The sequence below is a fragment of the Microtus pennsylvanicus genome, chromosome 6, assembly GCF_037038515.1.
Source record: "Microtus pennsylvanicus isolate mMicPen1 chromosome 6, mMicPen1.hap1, whole genome shotgun sequence".
NCBI lineage: Eukaryota > Metazoa > Chordata > Mammalia > Rodentia > Cricetidae > Microtus > Microtus pennsylvanicus.
The window spans coordinates 86803661-86830922 of record NC_134584.1 but is presented as its reverse complement, the minus strand read 5'-3'; the positions used below and the strand labels follow the sequence as shown (position 1 = coordinate 86830922).

Genomic DNA, 27262 nt, shown 5'->3' with positions numbered 1-27262 from the left:
TTCTCTGTGTAGCCCTGGCTGTCCTGGAACTTGCTGTGTAGACCAGGCTGGCCTCAAATGCAGAGATCTGCCTGCCTCTGCCTTCCGAGTGCTGGGATTAAGGGTGAGCGCCACCACCGCCTCCTCAGTCACTCAGATTAAGACTTCAGATGCTGGCTCACAGAAGGACTATTTGTAGTCCTTTTTAAACTAAAAATTCAAATTTCTTCTCTTTCTTGAGCCATCTGCGAGGGACCACACCCTGATTCTAACCAACCCAACAGCTATGATATTGCCTGAAAACAGATCTTAAGTTCATCACTGTGGAGTTAGGTCATGAAGGCCAAAGGGAAATTGAGGAGGAGCTCGGCAGACGGATGCTCTTGTGAGCGCATCCAAAGACCCTAAAGGACATGATCTGGACGTGTCTCCTGGCTCTCCCGGTCCTGCCTAAGCAAATACCTCTTGCTCTTCCCTCACATCTCCTTCCACAGAACTGTCAAGGCTTCCTTTCCTCCCACACCTGATAGTTGAGGTCAGATGTGCCCTCTGAAAGGGTAACCCAAACCACACTTGATACCCCAGTTCAGCTGGGAGGAGCCAGTCTGGCTGTTGTCAGAAACTCCCACCAGCATTAGCATTCAGCATTAGGGTCTCTTCTTCAGGCAATGACGGGTTCAGGAGGCAGAAACTGTCTGGGTAGTTTAGGGGAAAAAGATTAAAGTAAACAGATTTTTTTTGTTTGTTTTTTCAAGACAGTGTTTCTCAGTGTAGCCTTAGCTGTTCTGGAACTCACTCTGGTAGACGAGGCTATCCTTGAATTCACAAGAGATCTGCTTGCTTCTGCCTCCCAAGTGCAAGGATTAAAGGTGGGCGCGACCACTGCTCAGAATAAACAGATTCTTTCTTGGTTTAAAGCTAAAAATATCCTTGTGCTTCTTAGCAGCTCCATCCTTATCAGAGACCAGATATACTGTGTTGGTTGATTTTACACCAGTCTGACACACATTCTGGCTATCTGAAAGGAGGGAACCTCCAGTGAGAAAATGCCTCCATAAGATCTGGTTGTAAGGCGTTTTCTTAATTAGTGATTGATGGGGGAGGGCCCAGCCCCAGCCCATTGTGGGTGGTGCCATCCTTGGGCTGGTTCCTGGGTTCTATGAGAAAGCAGGCTGAGCAAGCCACGGGAAGCAAGCCAGCAAGCAGCACCCCTCCATGGCCTCTGCATCAGCTCCTGACTCTAGGTTCCTGCCTTGAGTTTCTGTCCTGACTTCCTCCAGTGATGAACAGTGATATGGAAATAAAGGCCAAATGAAACTTTTTCTCCCCAATTTGCTCTTTGTCCATGGTGTTCTGTCTCAGCAGCACAAACCCTAAGACATATGCTAAAGTGTTTCGAGGGCCCTGAATTCGATCAATTTCCTAAACAATTCTAGGGTCACCATTTCAGCAGAGAGCACAATAAAACAGCAGTCTACTGGATAGTTTTATGTTCACTTGACATGGCTTCTGTATCAGCTCCTGTCTCCAGGGTTCTGCCCTGACTTCCTTCAATAATGGATTATGATGTGGAAGTGAAAGCCAAATAAACCCTTTCTTCCCCAGCTTGTTTTTGGTCATGGTATTTTTTCGCAGCAATAGAAACCCTAATTAAGACAAAGTAGTAAGCCGGGCGATGGTGGCACACGCCTTTAATCCCAGCACTCGGGAGGCAGAGGCAGGTGGATCTCTGTGAGTTTGAGACCAGCCTGGTCTACAGAGCTAGTTCCAGGACAGGCTCCAAAGCCACAGAGAAACCCTGTCTCGAAAAACCAAAAAAAATAAATAAATAAATAAAAAAAAAAGACAAAGTAGTAAATGTCTGTTGAGACAAAACTCCTGGTCAAGAGAACACTTGCCATCAAGGATGAAAAGCTCACATTCCAGCTGGGCCAGGCCAACCAGCTGGTGACGGGCTCTTTCTGTAGGAAGGAGGCTTACTGTGAACTATGCTTAAGCCATCACCTAGAATAATAATAGTTTTCTGTTACTAGAAACTTCTAATGGTCCATATATCTGGCTAAGTTTGGGGGGAGGCGTGTAACAAAGGGAGGAAATTGTGAGAAACATCTTTTTTCTGTTGAAGGTAGTTAGCCCAACAACAGCTCATGTTTTCTGGATCTTCCTTGTCCCTTTGCACAACTGGCTACTCATATCCGCGTGGGAAGTAGAGTTGCCCCCAATGGGATGAAAGAGCCACTACCTGTGTCAGGGACAAGAGACAGAAGCTACCTGGGATCTGATGTGCTTGCTGGTTGGGTCTTGATGCACGCTTTGTTTCATTAGCGTGTTCCTTTGCGGGACACGAATTATTCTTTGTTTCTAACTTCTGTAAGACAGGGTCTCACAAGTCTCCCACTTCAAAAGGGGGTCGGGAGGATTCAACTAGGTAACAGCTGGAGTGTTCCTTCTATGCTTCTCACCTGTGGGGATCCTTGTCCCGAGAGGGCCAGTGGGAAAAGGGTAGCTGGGCAGACTTAAGTTAACCCCGACAGGAAGAGTCCACATCCCCAGCCAGAAGAGTAATGAACACACAGAATGAAGGCAGGCTCACATGCAACCCAAAGAGACGCACGACCCCTACCCCACCCCCTCACCGGAAGAGGAGCATGAGCGCCTGGAAGAAGGTCCGGAAGTTATTGTGCTCAGTGATTTGGAACTCGTCCTCGTCGCTGTCCTCGTCATCCCCGTCAATGCCGATGTTGCCAAACACCTGGAGAGTGGGAGGGTGACGACTGGGGTGGTCACAGGGTCCCCGGCTCCCTCTGAGGCAGGCTCCCCTCCCGCAGCCCTGATACCCCAAGGGTGCGGGATCACCTGCATCCCGATGATGGCGTAGATGAAGAAGAGCATGGCGATCAAGAGACAGACATATGGTAGGGCCTGGAGGGAAGGAAGGCAGTGAGGAAGGGTGCCAGACAGCTTGCCCAGAACTGTCCTCAGTCAAGCGACCACGTGCCCCTGGCTGGTCAGTGAAGAGGCCCTCGGAGTTCTGCAGACACTGGGTACAGCCCAGGGTCATGCTTTAACCACTTTCAGTCTGCTTTCCTCATTTTGCTCAGAGTTAGGGATCTGCTCTGGCTTGGACCAGCAGCAGGAGCAGCCGCTTTGGCTCACCTTGAAGGATTGCACGAAGGTCCAGAGGAGAATGCGGATGGTGTAACCCTGCCGAAGGAGTTTGATGAGTCGGGCGGCACGGAAGAGACGGAGAAAGCTCAGGTTGATGAAGTTATTCTGAGGAGACGAGGAAGAAAGGTGACCATCCACCCACCCTGCGGAGCTTAGAGTAGTCAACACTCACAGAGGCCCCTACAAGAAGCCAACCAATAGGGAAAAAAAAGCAAGCCACACCCCAAATAAGGAGGGAGAGGAGAGAAAGCACTGTTAATGCAATAGAGCAGGGGGGAACTTAAAAAAAAAAGAGTGGGGTAGGGGAGGCGAGTGGGGAAGGAAGAGATATCAACTCAAAAGCTTAAGCCCACCCAGCCAGGCCCACTCACAAGTGGGGGAAAAGGGAAGGAGGAGGAGAAAGAAACAGGGTCGGGGACGAAATAACAAAAGAGTACGGAAAAGAAAATAATACATCAGAATCATCCAATCAGGAAAAAAATCGAGATGGTTTTTATTTCTCCCAACAACCAAATGCACTGAGACGATAGGACACAAGCGGGTCAAGTTGCAGAACCCAGCACAAGAGTACGAAGCATAGACACGGGCGGGGTGGGGGAAGGGCGCCAGCACACGCAGGCCTAGGGGGCAAGTGCGGTTCCGAGGCATGTTACGCTCGGGGCCAGAAATGCATCTGTCCTGGGACTCACCGGGCACCCTGCCCTGCCCTGCCCTGCCGAGCTACCCACCCGCTCCTGCCCGCCCTGACCTCACCCCACGGCCCAGAGGAGGAGCGGCTGGAGCCAATGGGGAGAAGCGGAAGGGCATCTTTTCTTACCCCCTTGGCGAGCGGGAATGGGGAGGACGGGAGGGAGCTGGGGCTGTTCGGCTGCAGGGTGAGTCCTCGCTGCCCGCTGAGTCGGAGAAGATGCATTAGGGGCCCTTTTCCCCCCTCTCAGGGATGGCTTCTCAGCTTCTGGGGCTGGGTGGTGTCTCGGGACCAGGCCTGCGGGAAGCAGGAAGGTCTCAGCTCCCGGGGCGAGTGAGCTCTGATCAGCCCAGGGCCCACCAAGGGGCCAGTGCTGGGAGGTGGGGGGGATGAAGCTATCCTTGGCCCCAGGACTTCCCTGTCCTCCAAACCCAGGTCTAGTCGCTGCCTCTGCGGCCTCCCACCCAGGCTGTAATTGGGGAGAGGCTGGCTGGAAACTGTGGGCAAGGCCTAGGACTCTCCAGGGGGCTTCAGGTGAGGTTGGTGAAGGTGGGAAGTGACCCAATATAGCCAATGAAAGTAATTTGTTGGGCCTGATTTTTTTTTAAAATAAGTGACTAATTTTAAAAATCAGATTTTGCCTACCATTCTGGGTTTTTGGCTCCCCAAGCCTCTCATAGCTGAGCCCTGGAGTCCAGCTCCATGCTCTCCAGTTTCCTAATCTCTCCCATCACTGGCCCACAGAGCATTTGAGTTTCTGCCTGGGGCCCACGTGGTCACTACCTGGAGGCAGGAGGGCCAGAGGCTTACTGGTGCCCCAGTCTAAGGATCTGTAGGAGTCCTGAATACAGGTCTCGAGGCAAGACTGAATGAGGGCTAGTGACAAAAGGTGCTTGCTTGTGGAAGTGAGTGGCTTTGACAACAGCATCCTTCCTGTTTTTGACATGTCCCTATTTGCACAATGGATCATTTATTTATTGCGACAGGGTTGTGCTATCACCCAGGCTGATCTTGAATTTGAGATCTTCCTGCCTCTGACTCCCAAGTGCTGGGATTACAGGGGGCATTTCTGTTTTTTGGGCAGTGAATGATGTGTTTAACCTGCTTCCCAGAGGCTTCTCTTTGCTGGACCTGTGCCTTGAGCTAGCTCTGGCTTGGAAGCTGAGAGGCAGTGACTGGAGTTTGAAGAATTTCTGAGGCTGGTAAGAGGCCTCTGGGATAAAAGACTTGTCCCTAGGTTTCTGGGATGGGGAGTAAGCCTTGGGCTCCTACATTAGGGCACTGCTGGGTCTAACCATTGTGAGCCTGCAGACCTAGCTAAGAGTCACCCTCCATGCCCCGCTGACCTGATGCCTGGTCCTGCCTGGCCACCAGTTCCACTGTGGATGGGACCACTAATCAAGTATTCCTAACCCTTTCCCTCAACCCTCCAGAGAACAAGCCATCCCTTCAATGGGGCAGATCATAACATGTGGGCTCGGCCGGACATGCAGAGGCAGGGGTTCTTAGGAGCAGCTTGGGGGCGAACTGGCACATGCAGAAGCAGGGATCTGGCAGCTGCTGAGCATGCACACACATGAGGAAGGAGGGGGTAGGGACTGGAGAAGTCAGGGGTCTCAGGCCTCATCTGCTCCTCCAGCTCTTCCTGGGTCTGCATGGAGTCCTGATAGCACACAGAATTCCCAAGAGGAGTCCTTTCTACTCAAACTCCACCCTGTGCTCCAGCAGCAGAGGATGCAGGCTCAGGTGTGTGGGGGTATCCTGGACCTTGTGTTCCCTGCCAGCGACATGCTCAAGGGCAGGTGTCCCTTGGGTTTGCAAAAAGACATGGGCATCACTTACTCCAGATTCCAAGTCCTCACTACCTGCCAATGTGCTTCTCTCCCAGCCCTTCCCTCAGGCCCCAAACTGGGGTTCTTTGGGGACATCCAAAGGGTGCCTCAGACTGGCTAGGGGTGTTCTCCTCATAGCCCTGGTCTCCTCCCAATCTTAACTTCCATCACTAGCTTCCCAAAGACACCCAGCTCTACCCCTCCCCAGGCCCTGCACAGGGCCCTCCTGCCACCTCTATGTCCCTTGGTGCTTCCTGGCAATCTTATCCAATCTGTCCCAGAAGTGCCCCTGATTCAGATCCTCCCAGATCTAGTCACTGCTCAGGATGAAGCCTAGATGCCCAGTCCCTTCGTCCTTCTGAGTCAGCCTTTCTCCCTGCTGTACCCAAGTCCTCTCACTTGCAGACCCTTACCTCTGCATTCTCTTCCTGGCCAAAGGGGTAAGTTAGGCCCAGAACACTTTGCTAATGCTGCCTATTCTTCCAGCAGTAGTTACAGCTTCAAGTCGAATCACGGTTGTAGGACCAAAGTCCACCTCCTCCTACTTCACAGCAGCCAAGCAGAACGGCAATGGGGGCTACAACTTGCTCCTTTTCAGTGGCACCTAACAGGGCCCCACTGGTGTCTGGTGGATGAATGCGTGTTTACTGTGGGCACGCCACTGGAGGTGGTGTCTCCATGGAGGTCAGCCGACGGGCAGGGATGGGGAAATCACAGCTACTAAGGGTTGTGAAGGGCAGGAAATGTGGTGGGAGTAGACGTGGAGAACACGCGGGCTGTGTGTGGGAATGCACATGCATGTTGCGATCTTGAGGTTAATATTAGATGTCTTTGCTGATTCATATGCCATCCCCCTGCCCCCAGCAGGATCTCATGATTTCTCTGTAACTTTGGAGCCTATTCTGGAGCTTGCTCTGTAGACCAGGCTGACCTTGGACTCAGAGATCCACCTGCCTCTGCCTCCCAAGTGCTCAGATTAAAGGTGTGCGCCACCACTGCCCAGCTTTTTTTTTTTTTTTAAATTAAATCTGGGACAGGGTTACTGTAGCTCTGGTGGACTGAAACGTGCTATGTAAACAACCTGGCCTCACACTGCGGTCTTCAAGCCTTAGCTTCCTGAACTCTGAGATCACAGTTTGGTGCCACCACTATGTCAGCTCTGGGATGACTCAGAATTAGGGGTGTGAGTGGGGTGGAGAGGGGTCACACCTTGGGGGCCTAGAGGAGGGAGAACATCCTTTCTTGACAAGGACACAACCCTTTGGAGCCAAAACCCAATCCAGAGTCCAGTAAAACCAACCAGAGGGAGCTCTAGGAAAGGGGAAGAGGGCGGGAGACGGACAGAGGCGGGTGGGCGGGGCATGCAGTGCAGTCACAGTTAATGTAAGGCATTTACACTTCAGAAAGAGGTAACACCAACCGGATTCTAGATGCAGATGTTGAAGATGGAGGGGGAGCGGGCGGGCGGGGGCAGTTGGGGAGGCGATTCAGCGTTTTGTTTTGTTTTTTTAAATTTAATTTTTTAGGTGGATTTGTAACCAGTGCCAAAAACCAATGGGTTTCGGTTCCGGGCGGGGAGTGGGGTGGCGGTGGCGGTGGCGGTGGGTTGGGAGGTAAGTCATTGGTGTATGGACACACAGACCACGTCATGGGTGAACAAATGGATTTCATAGTGCATTTTGATTGGATGAGTTTTTCAGACGGCGTTGAGCCAATATACAGTTTAAACAGCAGGCATGGAAAGAGACAAGACAAGAAACACAGTCATTATCCATCGCGCATGGGCAAACCCGCCCCCAGCCAGATCTGGGCAGGACATTAAAGCCCAGGGCTGTGCTAGTCTCTCAGCCTCTCGACCCAGAGGGAACTAACTGCCTTCCTGCTTTCCTAGCTCAGCTTGGCTCCAGCCTTAAGGATAGTGGCCTTACCTGGGTCCCAGACAGGGGCTACCAGCACCTAGTGCAGGGTGAGGACAGGTCATATGTCTATCCAACATCTTCCCCTCAAAACGATGGTGTCTTAGGGCAGCTTCACTGTGCACCAAAGTACACACATGGGGACAATAACAATGGTAATAATAATAACCACTGGGAACCGAATTTTGTGGCAGGTTTTGTGCCAAGCACTTCAGAAGGTTGACTTTTTTGTGTACTACTGTGGCTAGGTGCAGGGTCTCCCACAAGCAAAACCAGAGCTCTACCACTGAGCCACACACCCAGATCCTCACCAGCGGGTGGGGTAGGATTTGAGGCATGTGCTCTGCCGTGGGGCCATGCCCCTAACCCTCACTGTGGGATTGTAGGCAGGGGCTCTACCATGTAATTGCACTTCCAGCCCACTTACTTTTTTAAAATTACAGTTATTATTTTGTGTGCCTTTGTGGGTCCCAGGGATTGAACTTAGGTAACTTAGTTTTGACTGAGAATGGCTCCCATATTTGAATACTTAGATTCCATTTGGTGGAACTGTTTGAAAAGAATTAGGAAGGGTGGCCTTGTTGGAGGAGGTGTATTGCCAGGTTGGAGGGGGGTTGAGGTTTCAAAAGTCCATGTCCTTCCTAGGTAGCTCCTGCTCCCTTTTCTTCTGTGTGTGCCTCATGTAAGTTCTCAGCTACTTTTCCAGCTCTATGTCTGTGTGCCTGCTCCCATGCTTCCTCCACGATGATCGTGAACTCTACTGCTGGAGCCGTAAGCCCTCAATTAAATGTCTCTTTTATAGGTTGCCTTGGTTATGGTGTCTCTTCACATCAACAGAAAAGTACTTTAAGACAGGCTTGGTGGCAAGCGCCTTAATCCACGGAGCCCTCTCGATGGCCCCTAACTGTTACTATCTATTCTCCTTTCTACACAGAAGTCTCTGCGGCAGGCACTCTGTGTGCCTGATGTTTTGTCTTGCTCTTTTTGCTCTGTCTCTAGCACCTATAACTCTGCTGGAAACAGCAGGTACTCAATATGTGCCTGCCCAAGTCATGTGTGGAACTGATGAGTTCATCCCTGCTGCCTAAGAGATGATCTGACAAGAGCCAACCGGGTGGCTGGGAGGGCTGTGTGGCTATTATGATGGTCCAGGTGTCTCTGAACTGACTTCTGTGTGTCACCATCCTACTTGCTAGAGAAAGCAGTCAGGATGAACCCTAAGGACGTCTTACTGGCAACTCCAAGTTTCAACCAGCTCCTTCCACCTGCTCTGCTGGGGTGCAGACAGCTCCTCCCAACCTCTAAACCACAGGGACACCGCTCAAGGCTGCCCTGACCCTCCCTTCTGAAGGCCCTAGAAGTGCCAGCTTTACAGAAGTGGGAAAAGGGTTGAGTCTGTTCTGTGGTTTCCATAGCTGGCAGGAATCAATAAGGCCTTGGGTGACCTCTGGTCTCCTGGTGCTGGGGTCAGTTTCCTGCTGTGTGAACTGAGACAGCTCACTCCCATCCGTCCCATGCAGGACTTCTTTCCTCACCCCATTTCTTCTAGGTCAGCAAGGGGCACCGTTGGAAGAGGACGAGGGAGGTGGGGCCTCTCCCCACTGGGCTTTGCTGGCTGCTACTCTGGTCTGTCCCAGTCCTTCCCACTTCAGCATGGTGTTTCACTGGATGGCTGGGCATTTGGAGGTCCTTGACATTCCTCAGTCCAACCCTTTGAGACAGTTCTTCTCTGCTCTCAGCCCAGAGCTTCAATGGGAGTCAGTTCATATGAGGTGAATATTGATACAATATTCTCAATGTTTTTTATTTATTTATTTATTATGTATACAATATTCTGTCTGTGTGTATGTCTGCAGGCCAGAAGAGGGCACCAGACCTCACTACAGATGGTTGTGAGCCACCATGTGGTTGCCGGGAATTGAACTCGGGACCTTTGGAAGAGCAGGCAATGCTCTTAACCACTGAGCCATCTCTCCAGCCCTCTCAATGTGTTTTTTGTTTTTAATTTTGTTTTGGGGTGAGGAGACCAATCTAGGGTCTTACACAGATCAAGCCAACACTCTGCAGCTGTGCCACACTCCTGTCGGGTTATTATTATTCCCATTGTCATTGGAGGCAGAACCCACCCGACAATTGGCCCTGGGCATTGATGGTTTGCTTTTTGCCTTCTGGTCCCTTACTTAGTTTCTGAGGGTTCCCAAGCCTGAGCTCACTGGCTCATGGACAATGACAAGGTCTTGGAGGGGAACTCTGCGGCTCTGGATTTACTTGAAATGGGGTAAGGACAATGTGTCCTGAGAGGCCTATTTGGAATCCCTGGGGTTGGGGGAGGGCTGTTATTCTAGGAACTACTCTAAGGCCTTGACGGTGCTATTCCCATCATGGCCAGCAGGGGGTAGTGGAATCCAACCTTGTGAGCCGGTTGGAGCAGTAGCTCAGTTCTATTTGCCTTTAAATGTATGAATTCTCAAAGTAGTGAACTGCGTTGCTTGTCCTAAGTCACACTCTTTGTCTGTCATTCACCAACCACCAGGCAGGGAAGCACACCGCTCAGTCCTGGCCTATGTCCTGGCTTTGGACACACCCATCTCCCTCCCTGAGACCTTAAGGGGCTATCTGTGCACCCCAAAACCACCACCCAGACAACTCCACACTCATTTCCCATCTCATGCTGTGCACCTGAAGCCCGGCTCTGATCATGTGCTCCCGGAACTGCTGCTTCTGGACCCTTCCTGCCACTGCCCACTACTCCAGCCTGAGTTACCCAGAAAGAAGCTGGTAGGAGACTTACCCCAAACTCGGTGACGAGGATGTCTGTGATGCTGCCCAGAACAGTCACAAAGTCGAAGATGTTCCAGGCATCACGGAAATAATTCTGGAATAGGGACCCACAAGACGGAAATGCTAACAGAGGATTCCGTGCCTCACTCCCCAAGGCCAGAAGGGGCACGTGAGGGCAGGACAAAGGTGTGGAAAGAGTGAAACCCTCTGTCATGAAACCCTCTGTTCCTGAGCCCTGGTCCTTGACAGCTTGCCCCAGAGGGGATGTGGGGACCTGCCTCTGCTCTTCAAGCCCCCAGACATCACTGAATTCCTCAAAGACACTAGAAGTGGTGACCAGTAAGCGATCCTCAATCTTTGTCTCTCTCTGGTACCCTCTGCCCCTCCCTCCCTCCCTTCCTCCCTCCCTCCCTTCCTCCCTCCCTCCCTATCTCTTCCCCCTCTTGTACACGTACACGTGTTCACGTGTGTGTAGGCTAGAGGTAAAGTGAGGCGTTGTTCCTCGGGAGACACCCATCTTGTTTTTTGACACAGGGTCTCCTGCTCATCTGGAGCTCACTGATTCAGTCAGGCTGGCTGGCGGGCCAGGGAGCCCCGGGGATCCTCCTGACTCTGCCTCCCTCATTACAGATGTGCACCACCATGCCTGGCTTTTAAATGACCTTTAAAAGGTGAATTATCATGTGTGTATGTAGGTGTCTGACTCCCTGGAGTTGGAATTACGGCAGTTGTGTGTGTGTTGGGGGGCTTCGTGTGGTGCTCAGGATCAAACTCAGGCCCCCATGCTTGCAGTTTATAGACGACACCCATCTCCCTGGCTCTGACTAACCCCATGCCAGCTGACTATTCCAGGTGGTGGCAAAATGCCTCCCTGATGAGTGAAACAGAAGCCTCTGTTGATAGCAGCCTCGCATTTGGGGGCATGTGTGTTCCTTGGACCACTCCTGACTGACCCATGTTCCAACTGTGTACTGGCTCAAGAGGGGCATTACAGGCTGAACTCTTATTGGGTGTTCTTTGGTGACAGTCAGAGACTCAAATCTCCAGAGACCTCTGCTCCAACAAAACACTCCACGGGAGCAACTTTTCCCTTGACCTTCAGGCCGTCCTTCCTCCTCACTGGGAAGGCTCCAGAGTTCAAGAGCTCCAGGTGTTAGCAGGAGGTGCTCAGCAGGTGAGTGCTGGGTACTACACTTGCCTGGAGGGAATTCAGGTCCCCAAGGCACTTCTGGTATTTGGACCTACCCTTGCCTCCTACCATCACGGGCTTTCTTTACTTTCCCACGGTCAGGGCCTGGCAGAAGTTCCTAATAGATAGCCCCTGGGTGTTCAATACTCCACCTCCCTCCTGAGATCAGTGCAGTCAACTGTGCTCTCTGCTGCCACCTGGAGGCCTCAGGTGGAATGGCCTCAGGCACTCCCCAAGCTAAGTGCTGGCTGCATCAGAAGACACTTTCCACAGGTGGCAGTGGAGTCCCTGTCCTTGACTCTTCTCCTCTCCTGCCCTTTTCAGGAGTCACCTCCCAAGTAGGTTCCCTACATTAAATCCTCACCTCAGACTCGGCTTCTAAGGAAGACTCAGTGAAGACAACGTCTAGGTGTCTGGCCACTGATCTTACTAAGCTCGGGTTCTGTCACCTGAATGTCACATGAGGAATTTCTAGTTTTCTGTAAAAGGCTGTGGAGCCTCAACCCTGGCACTGTGGAAGACTGGCTGAGAAGAAGGCAGCTCCTCTCAGTTGCAGGAGGCCAATGCTCCAGCTCTGGTTTCTCAGAAGTGCCAACCAGTGCAAAGATAAGGAGGGATTGGGAGGTGTCCACTCAGTTGGGAAGGACTTGAACCCATTTTGGGTTGAACTGGGAGCTGACAACTTCCTGTGACCACTGGGACTCATTCTCCACGACTCTCCTGTGCAGCACACCCCACAGGGGCCATGGGACTTCTCGGTTGTGCTATCTGCCTGCAGACACCTAGCAGGGACTCGGCTCAGTGCCCCACTGCTCAGGCTGTGTGTGCCTAATGGAGCCTTCTGGGAATCCTCATTACAAAATACAAGTTTGAAGCCAGATGTGCTGGTGCATGCCTTTCATTCCAGAACTCTGGAGACACAGGTAGTTCCAGTCCACTCAGGGCTACACAGAGAGACCTTGTCTCAAAAAGACCAAAACAAAAGAAAACAAACCCTACAAAACTGGGCTGGGCTAGAATGCTGCTGCCACCTGTGTGCTCCAGAACTCGGAAGGCTGAGGCAGGGAACTTGAGAGTTTGAGACCAGCCTGGGCTACAGTGTGAATATATAAAAACAACAGTTTTCTAAGTTTTAGGGCTGTTACCCAACAACACAAAACTGCTGGAGGTGGGTCTGGAACGCTCCAACTTTAAGACTTTTGCCCATGTGCTGTGTGTGTGTGTGTACATGTGTATGCACACATGTGAATTTGGGCCACACCTGTGGATGTCAGAGGCCAGACATTAATTAATCAAGGGTGTCTTTTGAGACAGGGGTTCTCACTGATCTGGAGCTCGCTAGGCTGTTTGGCTAGTGCACCTCAGGAACTGTCCCCAGAGCCGGGGTGCACTACGACACGTCTGTCTGAACTCATGTGGCAAGCACTGCCTGAGTCATCTCTGCAGTCCCCATGAGCTTTATTCTAGCCCTTTCTAGTATCTATAGAGTGCTCCCTCCCCACCAAGCTTCCTGGGTACTCCTTGGATGAACAGCCTAAGACAAGGACTGAGTGCAAATAACTGATTTGGGAAGTGACCCCAAGAAGGGCAGCCTTACCAGGGACTCTGCTGAAGGAGTGACCCCTTCTAATTGTAATCAGGTGACACCCCTGGTGAAGGGGGCAGACTTTGAGGCCAAGTTTTCTGATGCTAAAGCCCTCAAGCACCTCAGTGAGCTAAGGGAGGACTCTGCCCTCCCATGTGGAGGCAGTTCACATGTACTCCAGTTGTTCTTATACCTTTAAGAAGTCCCTCAACACAAGTATGTGCTACCTAGGGCAATACGGTAAGAGTCCCTGAGGGCAGGAGGCTGGGTAATTCACCTGTGCTACCTTGGTAGGTGGTGTAAACTTAACAAGTGGGGCCTAGTGAAAGGAAGTGAGGTCACAGGCAGTGTAGGCTCCGACTGGGGGAGGGGTGGGTTGTAAGCTGAAAGCTCTTCCTTTCCCCCCTTCCCCCCCTCCCCTGCTGCTGCTTTTTTGTTGTTGTTGTTGTTTTTTAAGACAGTGGCTCACACACACACACACACACACACACACACACACACACACACACACACACACGCCTTTAATCCCAGCACTCGGGAGACAGAGACAGGTGGATCTCTGTGAATTCGAGGCCAGCCTGGTCTACAGAGCTAGTTCCAGGACAGGAACCAAAAGCTACGGAGAAACCTGTCTCGGAAATCCAAAAACAAACAAACAAACAAACAAAAAAACAAAAAAAAGACAGTGGCTCACTATTTAGCTCTGGCTCTCACTGTTTGAACCAGGCTGGCTGGAGCTCACTGTGTAGACCAGGCTGATCTCAAATTCAGAGATCCCTCCTGCTTTTGCCCTCAGGGTGCTGGGATTAAGGATGAGCACCACCTCACTGGTTGTGCACAATAGTTGTCTCCTGTAGTCCAGCTGGCCTTAAGCTCCCGATCCTACTGTCTCTCAAGAGCAGTGTGTATCTACCTGAGTTCTGAATCAGTTAACACAAGCTGAATTTCAAGGTATCTGTGAGCCCTCTAAAGCCCTATAAAAATGCTAATTTTTTTCCTTTTTCTTTTTTTTTTAGGCTTTGTCTTGCTATCTATGTGAACCAGGCTGGTTTTGAACGTGTAATCCTCCCGATTCAGCCTTCAGTGCTGAGGTTATAGGTACATGCTACCAGCCGTGGTTTAAAAACACCTAATATTTCTGTGTCAAATGGATGCGATTAGTTATGCATTTGGTAGGGGCAGTGCCAGAGACCTACAGGTAGAGGCTAGGTAGCCAGTGCTATTGGGAGGTGCTAGATTCTCATGGGAGGGAAGCAGGCCACTGGGGCAAGCCAGCTACTGTCCTTTGCTCTTGGCTTCCTGCTGCCGTGAAGTGGACGTCCGGCTCTATCATGTGCTCCCACAGGCCCAAAGACAATAGGCCCAAAGGCAATAGGGCTGAAATGACTCCGGCTAACCACTGATACTGTGAACCAAAGATAAACCTTCCCTGCTTAATAAGTTAGATATATCAGGTATTTTGCCGCAGCAATGAGGAACTAACACATCAAGATGAAAGCAAGCACTTAGCTCAGGTGGCAGCTGATGAAAACAAGGGTGTGATTCTTCCCCTCTCATTCCACAGCTCCTCCCTCACCTGCTATCAATTCCCTCGGGGATCTGAGTGCCTTAGATTAACACTGTGCGTCTTTGCCTGATAGCACAAGCCTGTCATCGAAGCCCTTGGGAGGCTGACGCACAGGGATTGCAAGTTCAAAGCTGGCAAGGCCAGTCTGGGACTCTTGTTTTCATTTCTGTGTATGTGTGCATGTTCCTATGTATGCACATGTGTATACTGTGTGCGTGTAGGCCAGGGCACAAACCCAAGACTATATTTAGAAAGGTTTGTCACCTTTGAGACAACGCCTCCAACTGGTCTGGAGGGTTATCAATTAGGTTAGGATCAGGACAGGGAGCTGCAGGGTCCTCCACCCTCTCCATTCCAAGTGCAAGGATCACTGGTACCACACCTAGATTTTTAAAATAGGCCTCTAGGGACTGAATATCTCATGCTTTCACAGCAAGCACTTTAGTGACTGGGCCATTTCTCAGCCTGGTAACTCAGTGAAACTCTGTCAGGGAACAGAGACAGCTCAGCAGTTAGGAGTGCTTGCTGTTCTTCTAGAGGACCTGGGTTCAATTACTAGTATCCACATGACAGTTCACAACTGTCAGTAATTCTACTCTCAGGGGACTTGCTGACCTCTTCTGGTTTCCAAGGACACCAAGCCCACTTGTGATACACAAACATACATGAAGGCAAAACACCAATACACATAAATAAAATTAATTAAAAAATCAAGATGAAAGAGAAACGACAGTGAGGTGGTTCCTGAGAACTCCACTCTGGTCTGCTCACTGCAGTGTGAGAGCTGCTGGGTTATGCTCAAAACTGTTTTCTCTCTTTCTTTTCCTGCCTCCCTTCCTTCTTTTCTGCCTTTACTTCTGACATGTCTTTCTCTGCCTCAGGCTGCCTTGAATTCCAGAGTCTCCTGCCTCAGTCTTCCAAGTACTAGGGTGACAGGTGTACTCCAGCAGGCCTGTGTGACTACTAGAGATTTGTCCTCTGTGTTTGTGGTTTCCTGACCTCAGTATCCCAAACCAGGGTCATCTGGAGGACAGATGACATGTACCACTAGCCCCTGGTAAATCTGGATTGGGCCTTCCTGGTATTTATTTCTAGGTCAGTACAAAGCTGTGCAGATCGGGCATGGGCCTCCGCTGTGGACCAGGTCATGGGGCCCAGTGCACACACCAACCACCCCCCACCCCTGAGCCCTATGTGTTCCCACCACCATTACCCGCAGGGCCTACATACCAAAATCCCAAAAGCCATGACTTTCAGCACACACTCGAGAGAGAAGAGGGAGGTGAAGACAATGTTGAACACTCGAAGGGCGTTCTCATAGGCCACAGAGGCTCCGTAGAACTAGATGAGGAGGAGAGCAGAGAGTCAATGGCTGCAGGTCCGATCCGAGAGCCCAGAGAGGACAACAGCTCAGCAAAGCCTCAAGCCACGAGACAGGGTCTTACCCTAGCACAGGCTGGCCTTAGAATCATGGTAATGATCCTAGCACGGCCTCCCAAGTGCTGCAGTGACCATGAACCCTGAGCCACAGAGCAGTCTTTATTTGTGGTGATTTTTATCTCCGATATGCTGAGTATTTATTTATTTACTAGAAAACATCTCAATGATAATGTAGCCAAACTTTCTTGTCAATTAAAAAGGTTTTTGTAAGGACTTTTGTGTTTGCCTACAGGCAGACATGTTTGTGTGCATGTGTGTTCATTATGTGTGTGAACGCCTGGATTTCACAAAGTCTACAGGCCCTCTAGAGTTGCGAGCTGCCCTGCATAGGAACCAGGAACCAAACTCAGATCCTCATGAAAGGCAGTTAGGACTCAACCACTGAGCCGTCTAGAGCCCTCCATTTTGTATTTATTGTTTGGGGCCCCCATCTCCGACCTATTCCCATGTTCCACCAAGCAAACATTTGAGGAGGGTGTCCACTCTTCTCCATGAAACCCCCATTGAGCCCTAGAGAGCCAGGCATCTGACTTACCAAAGACCCGAGACAGGTGGGTCATGGTGTGTGCAGCCACAGGGGGACTGAAGCAAGTGAGGGAATGCAAGAGAGCTGCGGAAACCAGCCCCAGACCTAGTCCACAGTTTCTGGGAGGAAGGGAGGAGCTGGCCAGGCAGTGTGGTGGGAACAGTGTGGTGGGCAGAGAGCACAGCAGTGAAGGCTCAGAGGTAGCGGAGTGTGGTCTAGCTGGGATGCTGTGCAAGGGTCTTACATTAGGAGGGTGGGGGCTCACTCACCTTCATCATTAGCACGATGGTGTTGAGAGCGATCATCGCCATGATGGTGTACTCAAAGGGTGGGGACACCACGAACTGCCACATTCGATACTGGAAGCTCTGCTTGTTCTGGGGCATGTGCCTAGTCAGTGGCTTGGCACTGATGGCAAAGTCGATGCAGGCCCTCTGTGGGAGATGCCATTGCATGAGAAGGGCCAACGCAGGGAGGCCAGCTGCTTACAACCTCCATTGCAGCTGCCCATATCCCTTGTTCTGCTGGCACCAGCTGGGCTCCCTGCGGTCCATGCAGGCTCCTCATAAAAACTGAGTTCTGTTGCCTATGGCAACTTGGGGAGTCACCACACTGCTGCCCTGTTTCTCTCCTGGAATCTCCCTGGCAAGACATTATCTACAGCACCAGTTTGTGAATGAGGAAAACCAGCTCCAGAGGCTGGGCTTGAGGCGCAGCGGAGAAAAGCACTGACTTTGAGTGACAGAGAGCAGTGCCTGCCCTTGGGTCTCTCCCCACCCCCACTTCCCCATCCCTCTCTCCCTCTCTCCAGGACTTCAAGTAGCCCAGCCTGGTTCCAAGCTGCCAAAGTCAGCAAGATGACCTCCTATGGTGCTACGGATTGGAGTCCAGGGCTTCCAGGACTCTACCGCCTGGGCTTCATTCTGACCACCTGTCTCTCCCTTGGGGACAAAGTCTCACTCTGTAGTCAGTCACTTCAAAATAGTGGTCCCCTTGCTCCACCTTCTGAGTACTGGGCTAACAGGCCTGCCACCATGGCTAGCTAAACTATTCTTTATGAGTCCTTTTCTTCTTGTGTGTGAGAGAGGCTGTGGGACACACAAGAGGACGATGGGATTGTCTGGGGCTGTGGAGGCAGAGGAGTTGTCTACACAACTACAACTGGCCGGAAAGAGTCATGAGGAATTTGGTTGTTACCAGTTGAGATCTCCATGGGCATCAGGTACTAGAGAACAATACAGAGGGACAGACATTACTGGAGGAGTCGGGTATGTGACAGGCAGTGCTCGATGTCTAGTTCGGTGGGTCAGATAAGACTGTGTTCACGGGAGAGTTAAGAAAAAGGCTGATCCATCAAGGACCTTTGGGCTGTCATGGGACTTCGTGGTTTTAGCCATCTTTAGGAGGTAGGAGAGGCTCTGGAAAATGTATCTTAATGACTCACAGGAGCATGTAAATCTGGTTTGCAAAGTACCAAAGCAATTGAAAAAAGGCAAGGCAGACAAAAGGGCCTTGCCTATCCCCTGAAGACAGATTTGGGAAGATATGTATTGAGATTGAGTTCTGAAGGAAAAGGAAAGAAGTCAAATTTGGTGCTTGACACCCTGAGCAACAGTTCACTGAAGAAGGAAGGCGTGACTGCCAGGACAGTGTGCAGGGCAGGTGGGAAAGACTAACTTCTTACCAAGTTCTAAATAAAAGATGGTTCAAGATATACAAAGGCAAGTTACTAAGGTGTGTGCAAGTTAGGTCCAAGGACAAAAGCAAGTTATCAGATCTCTCTCGTTATGTTGTCATTCATGTCTTAACATTATCAGTAAAATGCTGATAAGCTATTAATCTAATTCTGGCAGAGTACTACCACTACTGCAAGAGAAAGATTTTAAATTCTCTTTGGTCATTTTCTTTTCTTTTCTTTTCCTTTCCTTTCCTTTCCTTTCCTTTCCTTTCCTTTCCTTTCCTTTCCTTTCCTTTCCTTTCCTTTCCTTTCCTTTCCCTTTCTTTCTTTCTTTCTTTCTTTCTTTCTTTCTTTCTTTCTTTCTTTCTTTCTTTCTTTCTTTCTTTCTTTCTTTCTTTCTTTCCAGTATACAGTGTTCTGCCTGCATGCACGCCTGTAGGCCAGAAGAGGGCACCAGATCTCATCACAGATGGTTGTGAGCCACCACGTGGTTGCTGGGAATTGAACTCAGGACCTTTGGAAGAGCAGACAAAGCTCCCAACCACTGAGCCATCTCTCCAGCCCCCCTCTTTGGTCATTTTCTAAGGATACTTATCATTGTATAAAAACATCTGTCACAGTCATTCTGGCAAAAATATATTGCTGTTTATACAATGTATGTGTCTAAAACTTATGTTTTACAAACTTAAAGAATTCTTGTGAGTTCCAGGGAGCCGAATTGAAAGACTCACTTTAAACAGGTCAGACACACCCTTCTCAATTCCCTGGTCCTGACGCCCTCCTCCTCGACTACCAGGACCTAAGGAAATTTTTTTTCTTCCTAAACTTAACCATGTCCTCTGCTCTGCCAACACCTCGCCAGGTCCAAGAGACATTGGACAGTTCCACACCACAAATCCTGGACAGGAGTGAAGCAACCAGCTTCCCCATGACCGGAATCCCAGTTTTCTCGGGTCCCCCAAGACTCTGACGCCCACAAATAAGCAGGAAGCAGTCTTGAGAACTTGTGCCCTCATGCCTAACTCCCTGCCTTTTTTTTTTAAAAAAAATATTTATTTATTTATTATGTATACAATATTCTGTCTGTGTGTATGCCTGCTGGCCAGAAGAGGACACCAGACTTCATTACAGATGGTTGTGAGCCACAATGTGGTTGCTGGGAATCGAACTCAGGACCTTTGGAAGAGCAGGCAATGCTCTTAACCACTGAGCCATCTCTCCAGCCCCCTGCCTTTTTATTGTAAGAGAAAGGTGGGAATGTTGTAATAACAAATTTGCTGGTCTGCCCTGTCATCTGGGTACCCTGTCCCTTTAAGAGACAAGCCCCCCCCAATTTCTCCCCCCTCCAACCTTTCTCTTCATCTCTCTGTCCTTCTTCTAAAGAGGTAGTCTCTGCCTCTCCCTTCTCTTTCTTTCTCTTTCTTCTCTTTCTTTGTTCCCCTATCTCTTTTCCCCCCTTTCTCTCTCCCCTCCATACCTCCTACCCTTATACCCTTTCCAATACCCACTAAATAAACTCTCTACCCAAGCTCTTTCTCGCATGGTGTATCTGTCTGTCTCCACCTGCCAGGGGACCTGCTAGGGTTGTGCCACCAGAATCATAACACTCAGTAATGTTTCCTGTTAGTGTTCCCTTAGCTGCTGAATCTCAGGAACAATGGGCACTTTAGAATCGATGGCGGTGGATGGTCAGAGATCCTAGACAGTCTCACAGCAAGGTCTCATATAATGCTAACCCTAGAGTGTCCTACAGACCTGGGAAAGCATCTGGGTGGGAAAGGCATTCCCAGAGGCCATAACCTTTGTAGAATGAGAACCTGAGTGACAGGGTGAGCTTCCTCCCAGTGAGTCATTGGCCAGGGCGTTCTCTGAGCCCCACAGACCATAAAGACCATCGTTACTGCTCTTGGTTGCATGTCAGAAATAGTAAGAGCCTGCTGTTGAAGACACTGCATGTTGTGGTAACAAGGCTGGGGACCACTGCAGTCCCTCTCACCACTGCCGCCTGTTTTTGTGCAGCACTGGAAGAGTGATGGAGATTGCTGAGGTTTGTCACCAATGGTCCCGTTCAGCTGTAGACCTCACATGCTATAGTACTACTATACTAGACAAGATGTACTCCTTGGTACAATAACAGTACAATAGTTATGGATGCTAACAGCTGCTATCTGATTGGATTTAAGGCTTGCTCTGTAGGAAAGGATCCCATCCGGTCTGCAAGCCAGGACAAAATGTGTAGCTGCTGAAGTCACAAGCCCCAGTGGAGAGTCCACTGCATTCTTTCAATAAACAGAAGTGATATGTCTGTCATACTGTCTTCTAAACATTTGTGGTCCACACCTACAGATCTGCTGTTGTCAGTTTGGGTTGTGAAGGGATGTGGTGTGGGAAGTCCTTCTGTATATGTGTTGTTTTCGTTGGTTAATGAATAAAGAAACTGCTTTCGGCCAATGGCTTATATATATAAGCCAGGCTGGAAAAGATATAGAGAGAGTAGGCAGAGTCAGGGAGAAGAAAGGCATGAGCCACTAGCCATAACCTTGCTGGTAGGTCATAAGCCTCATAGCAAAATGTTAAAGAATAGAAATGGGTTAATTTAAGACATAAGAGAGAGCCAATAAAAAGCTAGAGCTAATAGGCCAAGCAGTGATTTAATTAATATGATTTCTGAGTGATTATTTTGGGTCTGAGCTGCCGGGAGCAAACAAAGCCTATGCCAACAGGGATAGATGCTTGCCTTCCTTCCTTCCTTCCTTCCTTCCTTCCTTCCTTCCTTTCCTTCCTTCCGTCCGTCCGTCCGTAACAAGTGGTGGTTATTACAGAGACTCAAAACTGGTCAAGTTTCAGAGAATAAGTGGATTTTGGGGGCAAAATGTTTCAATCCTCAGCTATAAGTGGAGGAAAATTGTTATCTATATCACCAGACCCAAGGCTCAGTGAACACTGGTGAAGAGGAGGCAGAAAACATGTAACAGCGAGTTATGTGTAGCTCTTTCTTAGGAAAACCCTTCCTCTAAGCAAGGAAGAAGGCTCACCAGGCTCAGGCAGTACAGGAAGTCCACATGACCAAAGAAGCTCACAGAGCTGTATTCAGCAGCCCCTCCACAATGCTATATATGTATAAAGAAGTGTTGGAGAAGAGACTTTTCCACTGAGCTGCCTGCAGTTGTGTAGGGAGTTCCAAGAATGGATACAGTCCTCATGAGTTGTCACCTATGCTGATGGGGGCTGTTTGGTGATGTAGTTGTCTCTGAGTCAACTATGTTTCTCTAAGTGACCCCAATAAACTCACAGGTTCACACAGCTAGGCCTGGTTGGCACTGTCTCTTTGATTGTCTTTGTGCACCATCTGGGAGTGAATAGACATTTGCTTATGTATCCTTAGAGAAATCATGTTCCTCTGGAGGAACCAAGGGCTGGACCATGGCACGCTATCCTTTGCTCTCAAGTGTCTTGAAAAAAGGTTGTGTGCTAGCCTGGCCAACAAGAATAAAGGAGGCATGGGCAGGACCACTGAATAGGACATGCAGCATGAGCAAGAAACAGTTCCTTCGTGGACTCGTGGGGTTGCTTGTTATTGTAGCACAACCGCAAAGAGGATGACTGATTTAACCTCCCTATACCTGATGTGGGTATGATTCCTCCCACCCAGAAACTCAAAGGAGAGCTATCTTGCAGATTGTTCCCTGCTTGAGAACATTTGCTGTTGTTCTTTCCCCATTTTTTCCACAAGTAGGTTCTGTTAGATCTCAAACCTGGGATAAAGGGCCATCTGAGGTATCCATTAACATATCAAAGTGGACCCAGCATCCTTCAGTCTCTCCCTGGTATAGGATATGGTTGGCATACCCTGGCCTCTATCCTAAGCTCTCCAGTCCAGGGGCTGGGCTGCCATTCCCCCAGCTGCTCTTCCCTATATAATCCAGCCATCTTGGTTACCTAGACTTTTGGTCTACCCTATACTCTCCTGGCCAGTCTCTCAGCTCAGGCTACCCATCTTGGTTAGTGGCCTCTTCCCTCTGCCCTCTCCTCATGTGGCCAGGCTCAGGGTCATGTTCACTCTGGACTCCCAGCTGTCCCTGCCTCTGGCTATGCTCCCCTTTTATCTACAATAAATCTTCTTCTCTGTCATACCCGGAAGCAGTCATGTCCTTCCTTTCTTATTTCTTTTCATCCATCTGGCACCAAAAGCTGGGACTGACATACATGATCCCTTCCAAGGAACTCTACTGCTCTGACTCTAAGGTTTGCACAGATCATTTGTTTCCGCCCCCTCCTGTCATCCATCAAACTGGACCCCAAATTCTAGGGTCTGCCTTCTCACTACTTCTCCCCCCACCCCCACATCCCTCTCCTTGTCTATGCCATAACTCTATTCCCGACTCCTAGAGCCTTCTACATCCTACCAAGGTACCCACTGCGTGCTCCCTTCATCTCTCAGCTCTGGCCTGCGACACCCATCTGGGTCTCCCTCCCCTGCCCTCTTCATCTCTCTACAGGATCAGTGTCACCCCAAGCTGCCTACTTCTCCACTGTCACCACAAAAGCCACACCTGTGTGCCAGGAAGCTCCTTTGCCCCACTGGGTGGCAGGCAGAGAGATGGCATAGTGGGACAGCACAGCAGCTCCTGGGGGAGGCGAGGGAAAGCTAGCTGAGCTGAGCTGGATGGAATGTTGTGACAAGAATTTCTGTCCAGGGTGTACCCAAGCAGAATAGGAAACTTTTCAGAGAAAAATGTTCCAAATCACAGAGGAAAAATGATTTAGAGATTTACACCTAACTACTACTTATGGCTTTGCTAACTGTTCAACCCCAGGCTTCTTGAAAATTTAGATAAGTAACAATATATGTTTGATAAATAAGCTATATTTGGTAAGGTTTATAAATTCCTAAGGTCTACTCAAGGTTACAGTAACATTTGTCTAGTGTGGTGATATTTTGTTTGAGCTCTAGCAAATAAAGCTTGCCTGAAGATCAGAGGGCTGAGGTACTCATTAGTTAACCACAGAGGTCTGGAAGTCTGTATAGATAGACAGGAAGTGATATGGCTGGGCAGAGAGAGGAATATAAGGTGGGAGGAGACAGGCACTCGGCCCCTTTTTTGGCTGAGGAGTTAGCAAGGTAAGAACTGGCTGTGGCTCGCTCCTTTGTCTCTCTGATCTTTCAGCATTTGCCCCAGTATCTGACTCTGGGTTTTAATTATTAAGACCAACTAGAACTCATGCAGCAATTGGTGCCTAACATTAAGGCTGTGTGCCCAGGGCTTTGCAGCCAGTGGGAGCTGCACATGGAGGCTCCCACTTGGGTCACTGCCCCCGCTGGCTAGATTTTCATTTCTTTTCCCCACAAGCCTCTGAGCAAGCTTGGGATTTTCCTGTTACAGCTTCTCTACAACAGTCTCCAGCTGACACCCAAACTCCAGAAGCACCTGGGCTCCAAAGGCCACAGAACTTCCCTGACCTAGAACAACTGGCTCTGCCTGCAGGCAGGTCCTGCCACATGTGCTTCTTCTGCACAATCCTGTGTGCATTTTCCAGACAGCTGGCTCCCTCTTGCTTCCCTAGAACCCTCTCCTCGGGCTGCCACTCTCAGCTCACGGCTAAATGCTAACAGCTGCAGCTGCCCTCACCAGACTGTGACCACCTGTGCTCTCCCCCAGACGTGCTATACCTCACAGGTCACCGCTATTGTCAGCAGGTTTGGAGAGACGACTGGGAATTCTTAAAGGGAGGAATTAGTTAAAAGAGAAAAAATGGGAAACACTATTCCAATGGAGGGAGGGAATTAGGTCCCTGTATGAAAATATGCTGGATGGTCTGAAAATAAAACAATTTACATGAGAGGATAAATAATTTAGGTGAGATTTATGTAATGTCAATTATAAACATTATCAGTTTTACTGATTTATCGGGAGGCGATGTGGAATTCCCCTCTGTATGCTGTGACTACCACTGGTTAATAAAGAAACTGTCTTGAGCCCGTGACAGGGTAGAATAGAATAGAGCTAGGCAGGGAAAACTAAACTGAATGCTGGGAGAAAGGAGGCAGAATCAGAGAGAAGTCATGGAGTCACTGCCCACTGCCAGAGACAGACGTGCTGAAACTTTGCTGGTAGGCCACGACCTTGTGGTGATGCACAGATAATGGAGATGGGTTAAACTAAGATGTAAGAGTTAGCAAATAAGAAGCTAGAGCTAATGGGCCAAACCATTTAAATAATATGATTTCTGTGTGATTATTTTGGGAGTCTGGGCAGCTGGAAAATGAACAAGCGGCCTCCTTACAACAGGTATGCCTGTACAAATTAAGACTGACAATGCTCCAGCATATGTCTCTGGCAAATGAAACAGTTTTTTGCTTATTACAATATAAAGCTTATTACAGGTATACCATATTCCTACAGGCAAGCAGTTATAGAAGATCAAATTGAACTCTAAAGGATATGTTAAATAAACATAAAAAGGTAATAAAGACCCCCAGAAATAAAGATTGTATAATGCTTTAACTTTGAATTTTCTAAATGCTAATGAGAAAGAAACAACAGCTTCGGAGAGACAGTGGATAGTAGAAAAATCTATGGAATTAAATCAGCCTGTATACTTTAAAGATGTACTGAACTCAGAATGGAAACCAAGATTTGTGTTACATTGGAGAGGGATTTGCTTTTGTTTCCACAGGAGAAGAAAATTGATAAATGTTCAATTTGAACAAAAGAGATCTCTTAATTAGAAGCGATGAGAGTTCATCAATCAGTGTGACCATTCAATCTAAACTGTCTTATATAACTAAGAAATGCTTCTCATTTGATCAGATATAACTTCCCAAAAGGGAACCTTCCCAAAGCCAGGGTTGGGGAAAGGTTGTCCTTTTGTCTCTTCAGGAGAATAAACAACCACTGGACAGATGAGACGTCTGAAGAAAAAGGACAAATCATTCAGAAAAAAGCGTACCAAGAAAAAGAGTAAATTGGCCTCTTGGTATATCACATTTCACAGAGCAGAAGAGGCCACCAGACCTCATTACAGATGGTTGTGAGCCACCATGTGGTTGCTGGGAATTGAATTCAGGACCTTTGGAAGAACAGGCAATGCCCTTAACTGCTGAGCCATCTTTCCAGCCCGAGGATGAAATTTCACAAATCTTCCCAAATGTTTGTTTCTGCTGTTCTCTACAGACATGTAATGGAAATGGACCGTTGTATCCCGGTCCAGTTAAAGACTAAAGCTGGCTGTGGAGTTGGACTGTGGCTCTCTCCTTTTCTAAACCCAAGCATGCTTGTTAAAGTAAAATCCAAAATCTTTGTCTCACGTCAGAAGAGCCACCTGATATGAACAGAAGAAAAACCAAAATTAGGGATTACTCTATTGCCACTAATCTCATAATCCTTTGGTTTTATTTTGACTCTTTGGAACTTTTCCATAAGACATGAATGAATATTATCTCAAAATTTATAAAATTAATATATCTGTATGCATTTAAACACTTTTTGTCATGATATTAATGGTCATATAGAGTACTAATTCTAGGAAAAGACTCCCTCTAGCTTTCTGTACATGATCTTGGTTTGAGGTTTAATTCCTATGTAACTAGGAATTAAGTTTTTATACTATGGATGTACATAACAAATATTGATCTTTTAACCTCTTTGAGATCTACTGCATATGACATTTAAAATGTTTTTCTGCAGGGAACCATGACCCCTTAACAGTAACCTCTGAAGTCTCCAAAAGGAGGAAGGGAACCCATGACGATTCCACTAGAACTATGATAACACTACTAAGCTGAAAGACACCACCTAAAGATTGGCTTTGGACTACAAACAGTTTCGAGGTGGCTAGCTGAGATGATCCAGTCTAACAGACTACTCTAGCAGGACTTGGGACATTCCCAGTATGCAGAGAGTGAACAATAAACGATATAGCGACCTCTCCCAGGACTTGCCCCAGACAGCAGGAAGTATTTTAAGACGTGAAGCCCACTTTCCCAAGAGGTGGGGTGGGTGGTTTTTGGTTGTTCAGTGGGTTATGGATATTTGTCATTGTTTAGGGGAATTGGTCACAAATTGTTATTGGTAATGGTCAGGAAAAAAGAGGAACAAAGGAGTTTAGATTCAGGGTTCTCATTTTGAAAAGAAGGGGGATATAGATATGATAGGATATAAGGGTAGATTATTGAGTCTACTCTGAAAAGAAAAAGGAGATACAGAAATAGGATAAAAAGGTAGATTATTGAATCTACTTTTAAGCCAAAAAAGTAACCATCAGTTTAAATATTTTACACTGGTATGGATTTTTGTATATTGATACAAATTTAAGGTTATTTTTGTTAAAACATTCTGTATATACATTTCTAATCTTGCTCAAGGTATTGTATCTATACAGCTCATTGGACAATGTAATGGAAATTTCTACTCCTTGAAAGTTATTATTACCAACCATTTAGGATAATAAGGAAATGCAAGTTAGTAATTAGTCACCTATCACAATTGAACTTGTAGTCATATAAGGTATTTTTTCAAGGTCAAACAAATATATTTTAGATAGATAGGTTGTCTTCAAACACTTCAGAGATCTACAGAATATAGCATTTAAATTAATAACATAGGTTCTTTTCTTTTCTTTGTTTTTATGATAATGAGACATTTTCTGGTCCTGGCAACACCAATCTGCTTCAGAGAAAAGGATGGACATTGAAGAAACTCCATATGGAGTTTACTTTCTTTGTGGTAAAAGTTAGCCACTGGGCAAGAAAGTGCCCTTGACTCAGTTGCTGACCGTACACTGTCCAAATCGGACAAAGAGGACACAAAAGAGAGTGACTGTTGAACTTTGCCAAGACAAGTTAGGACAGTCCTTTGGAATATCCTGCTTCACAGAACAGTCTTTCAAGTATGCTAGGCCTGTAGGCCAAAG

At 48.5% G+C, this 27262-nt stretch overlaps 1 protein-coding gene across 10 annotated transcripts in view; it reads right to left on the bottom strand.

Annotated features, from left to right (window-relative positions):
• The window catches only part of LOC142852178 (voltage-dependent P/Q-type calcium channel subunit alpha-1A), a 273933-nt gene that overhangs the window by 30295 nt on the left and 216376 nt on the right, over positions 1-27262 (bottom strand). For 9 of the 10 annotated variants that reach the window (XM_075976692.1, XM_075976686.1, XM_075976687.1 and 6 more), the window contains 6 exons: positions 16941-17105; positions 15936-16046; positions 10375-10458; positions 3136-3252; positions 2836-2901; positions 2616-2731 (listed from right to left, as the gene is read on the bottom strand). In XM_075976692.1, coding sequence (XP_075832807.1) covers positions 2616-2731; positions 2836-2901; positions 3136-3252; positions 10375-10458; positions 15936-16046; positions 16941-17105 — 659 coding nt within the window. The remainder of the gene's footprint in view (positions 1-2615; positions 2732-2835; positions 2902-3135; positions 3253-10374; positions 10459-15935; positions 16047-16940; positions 17106-27262) is intronic. The other variant, XM_075976690.1, reaches the window with a different exon arrangement.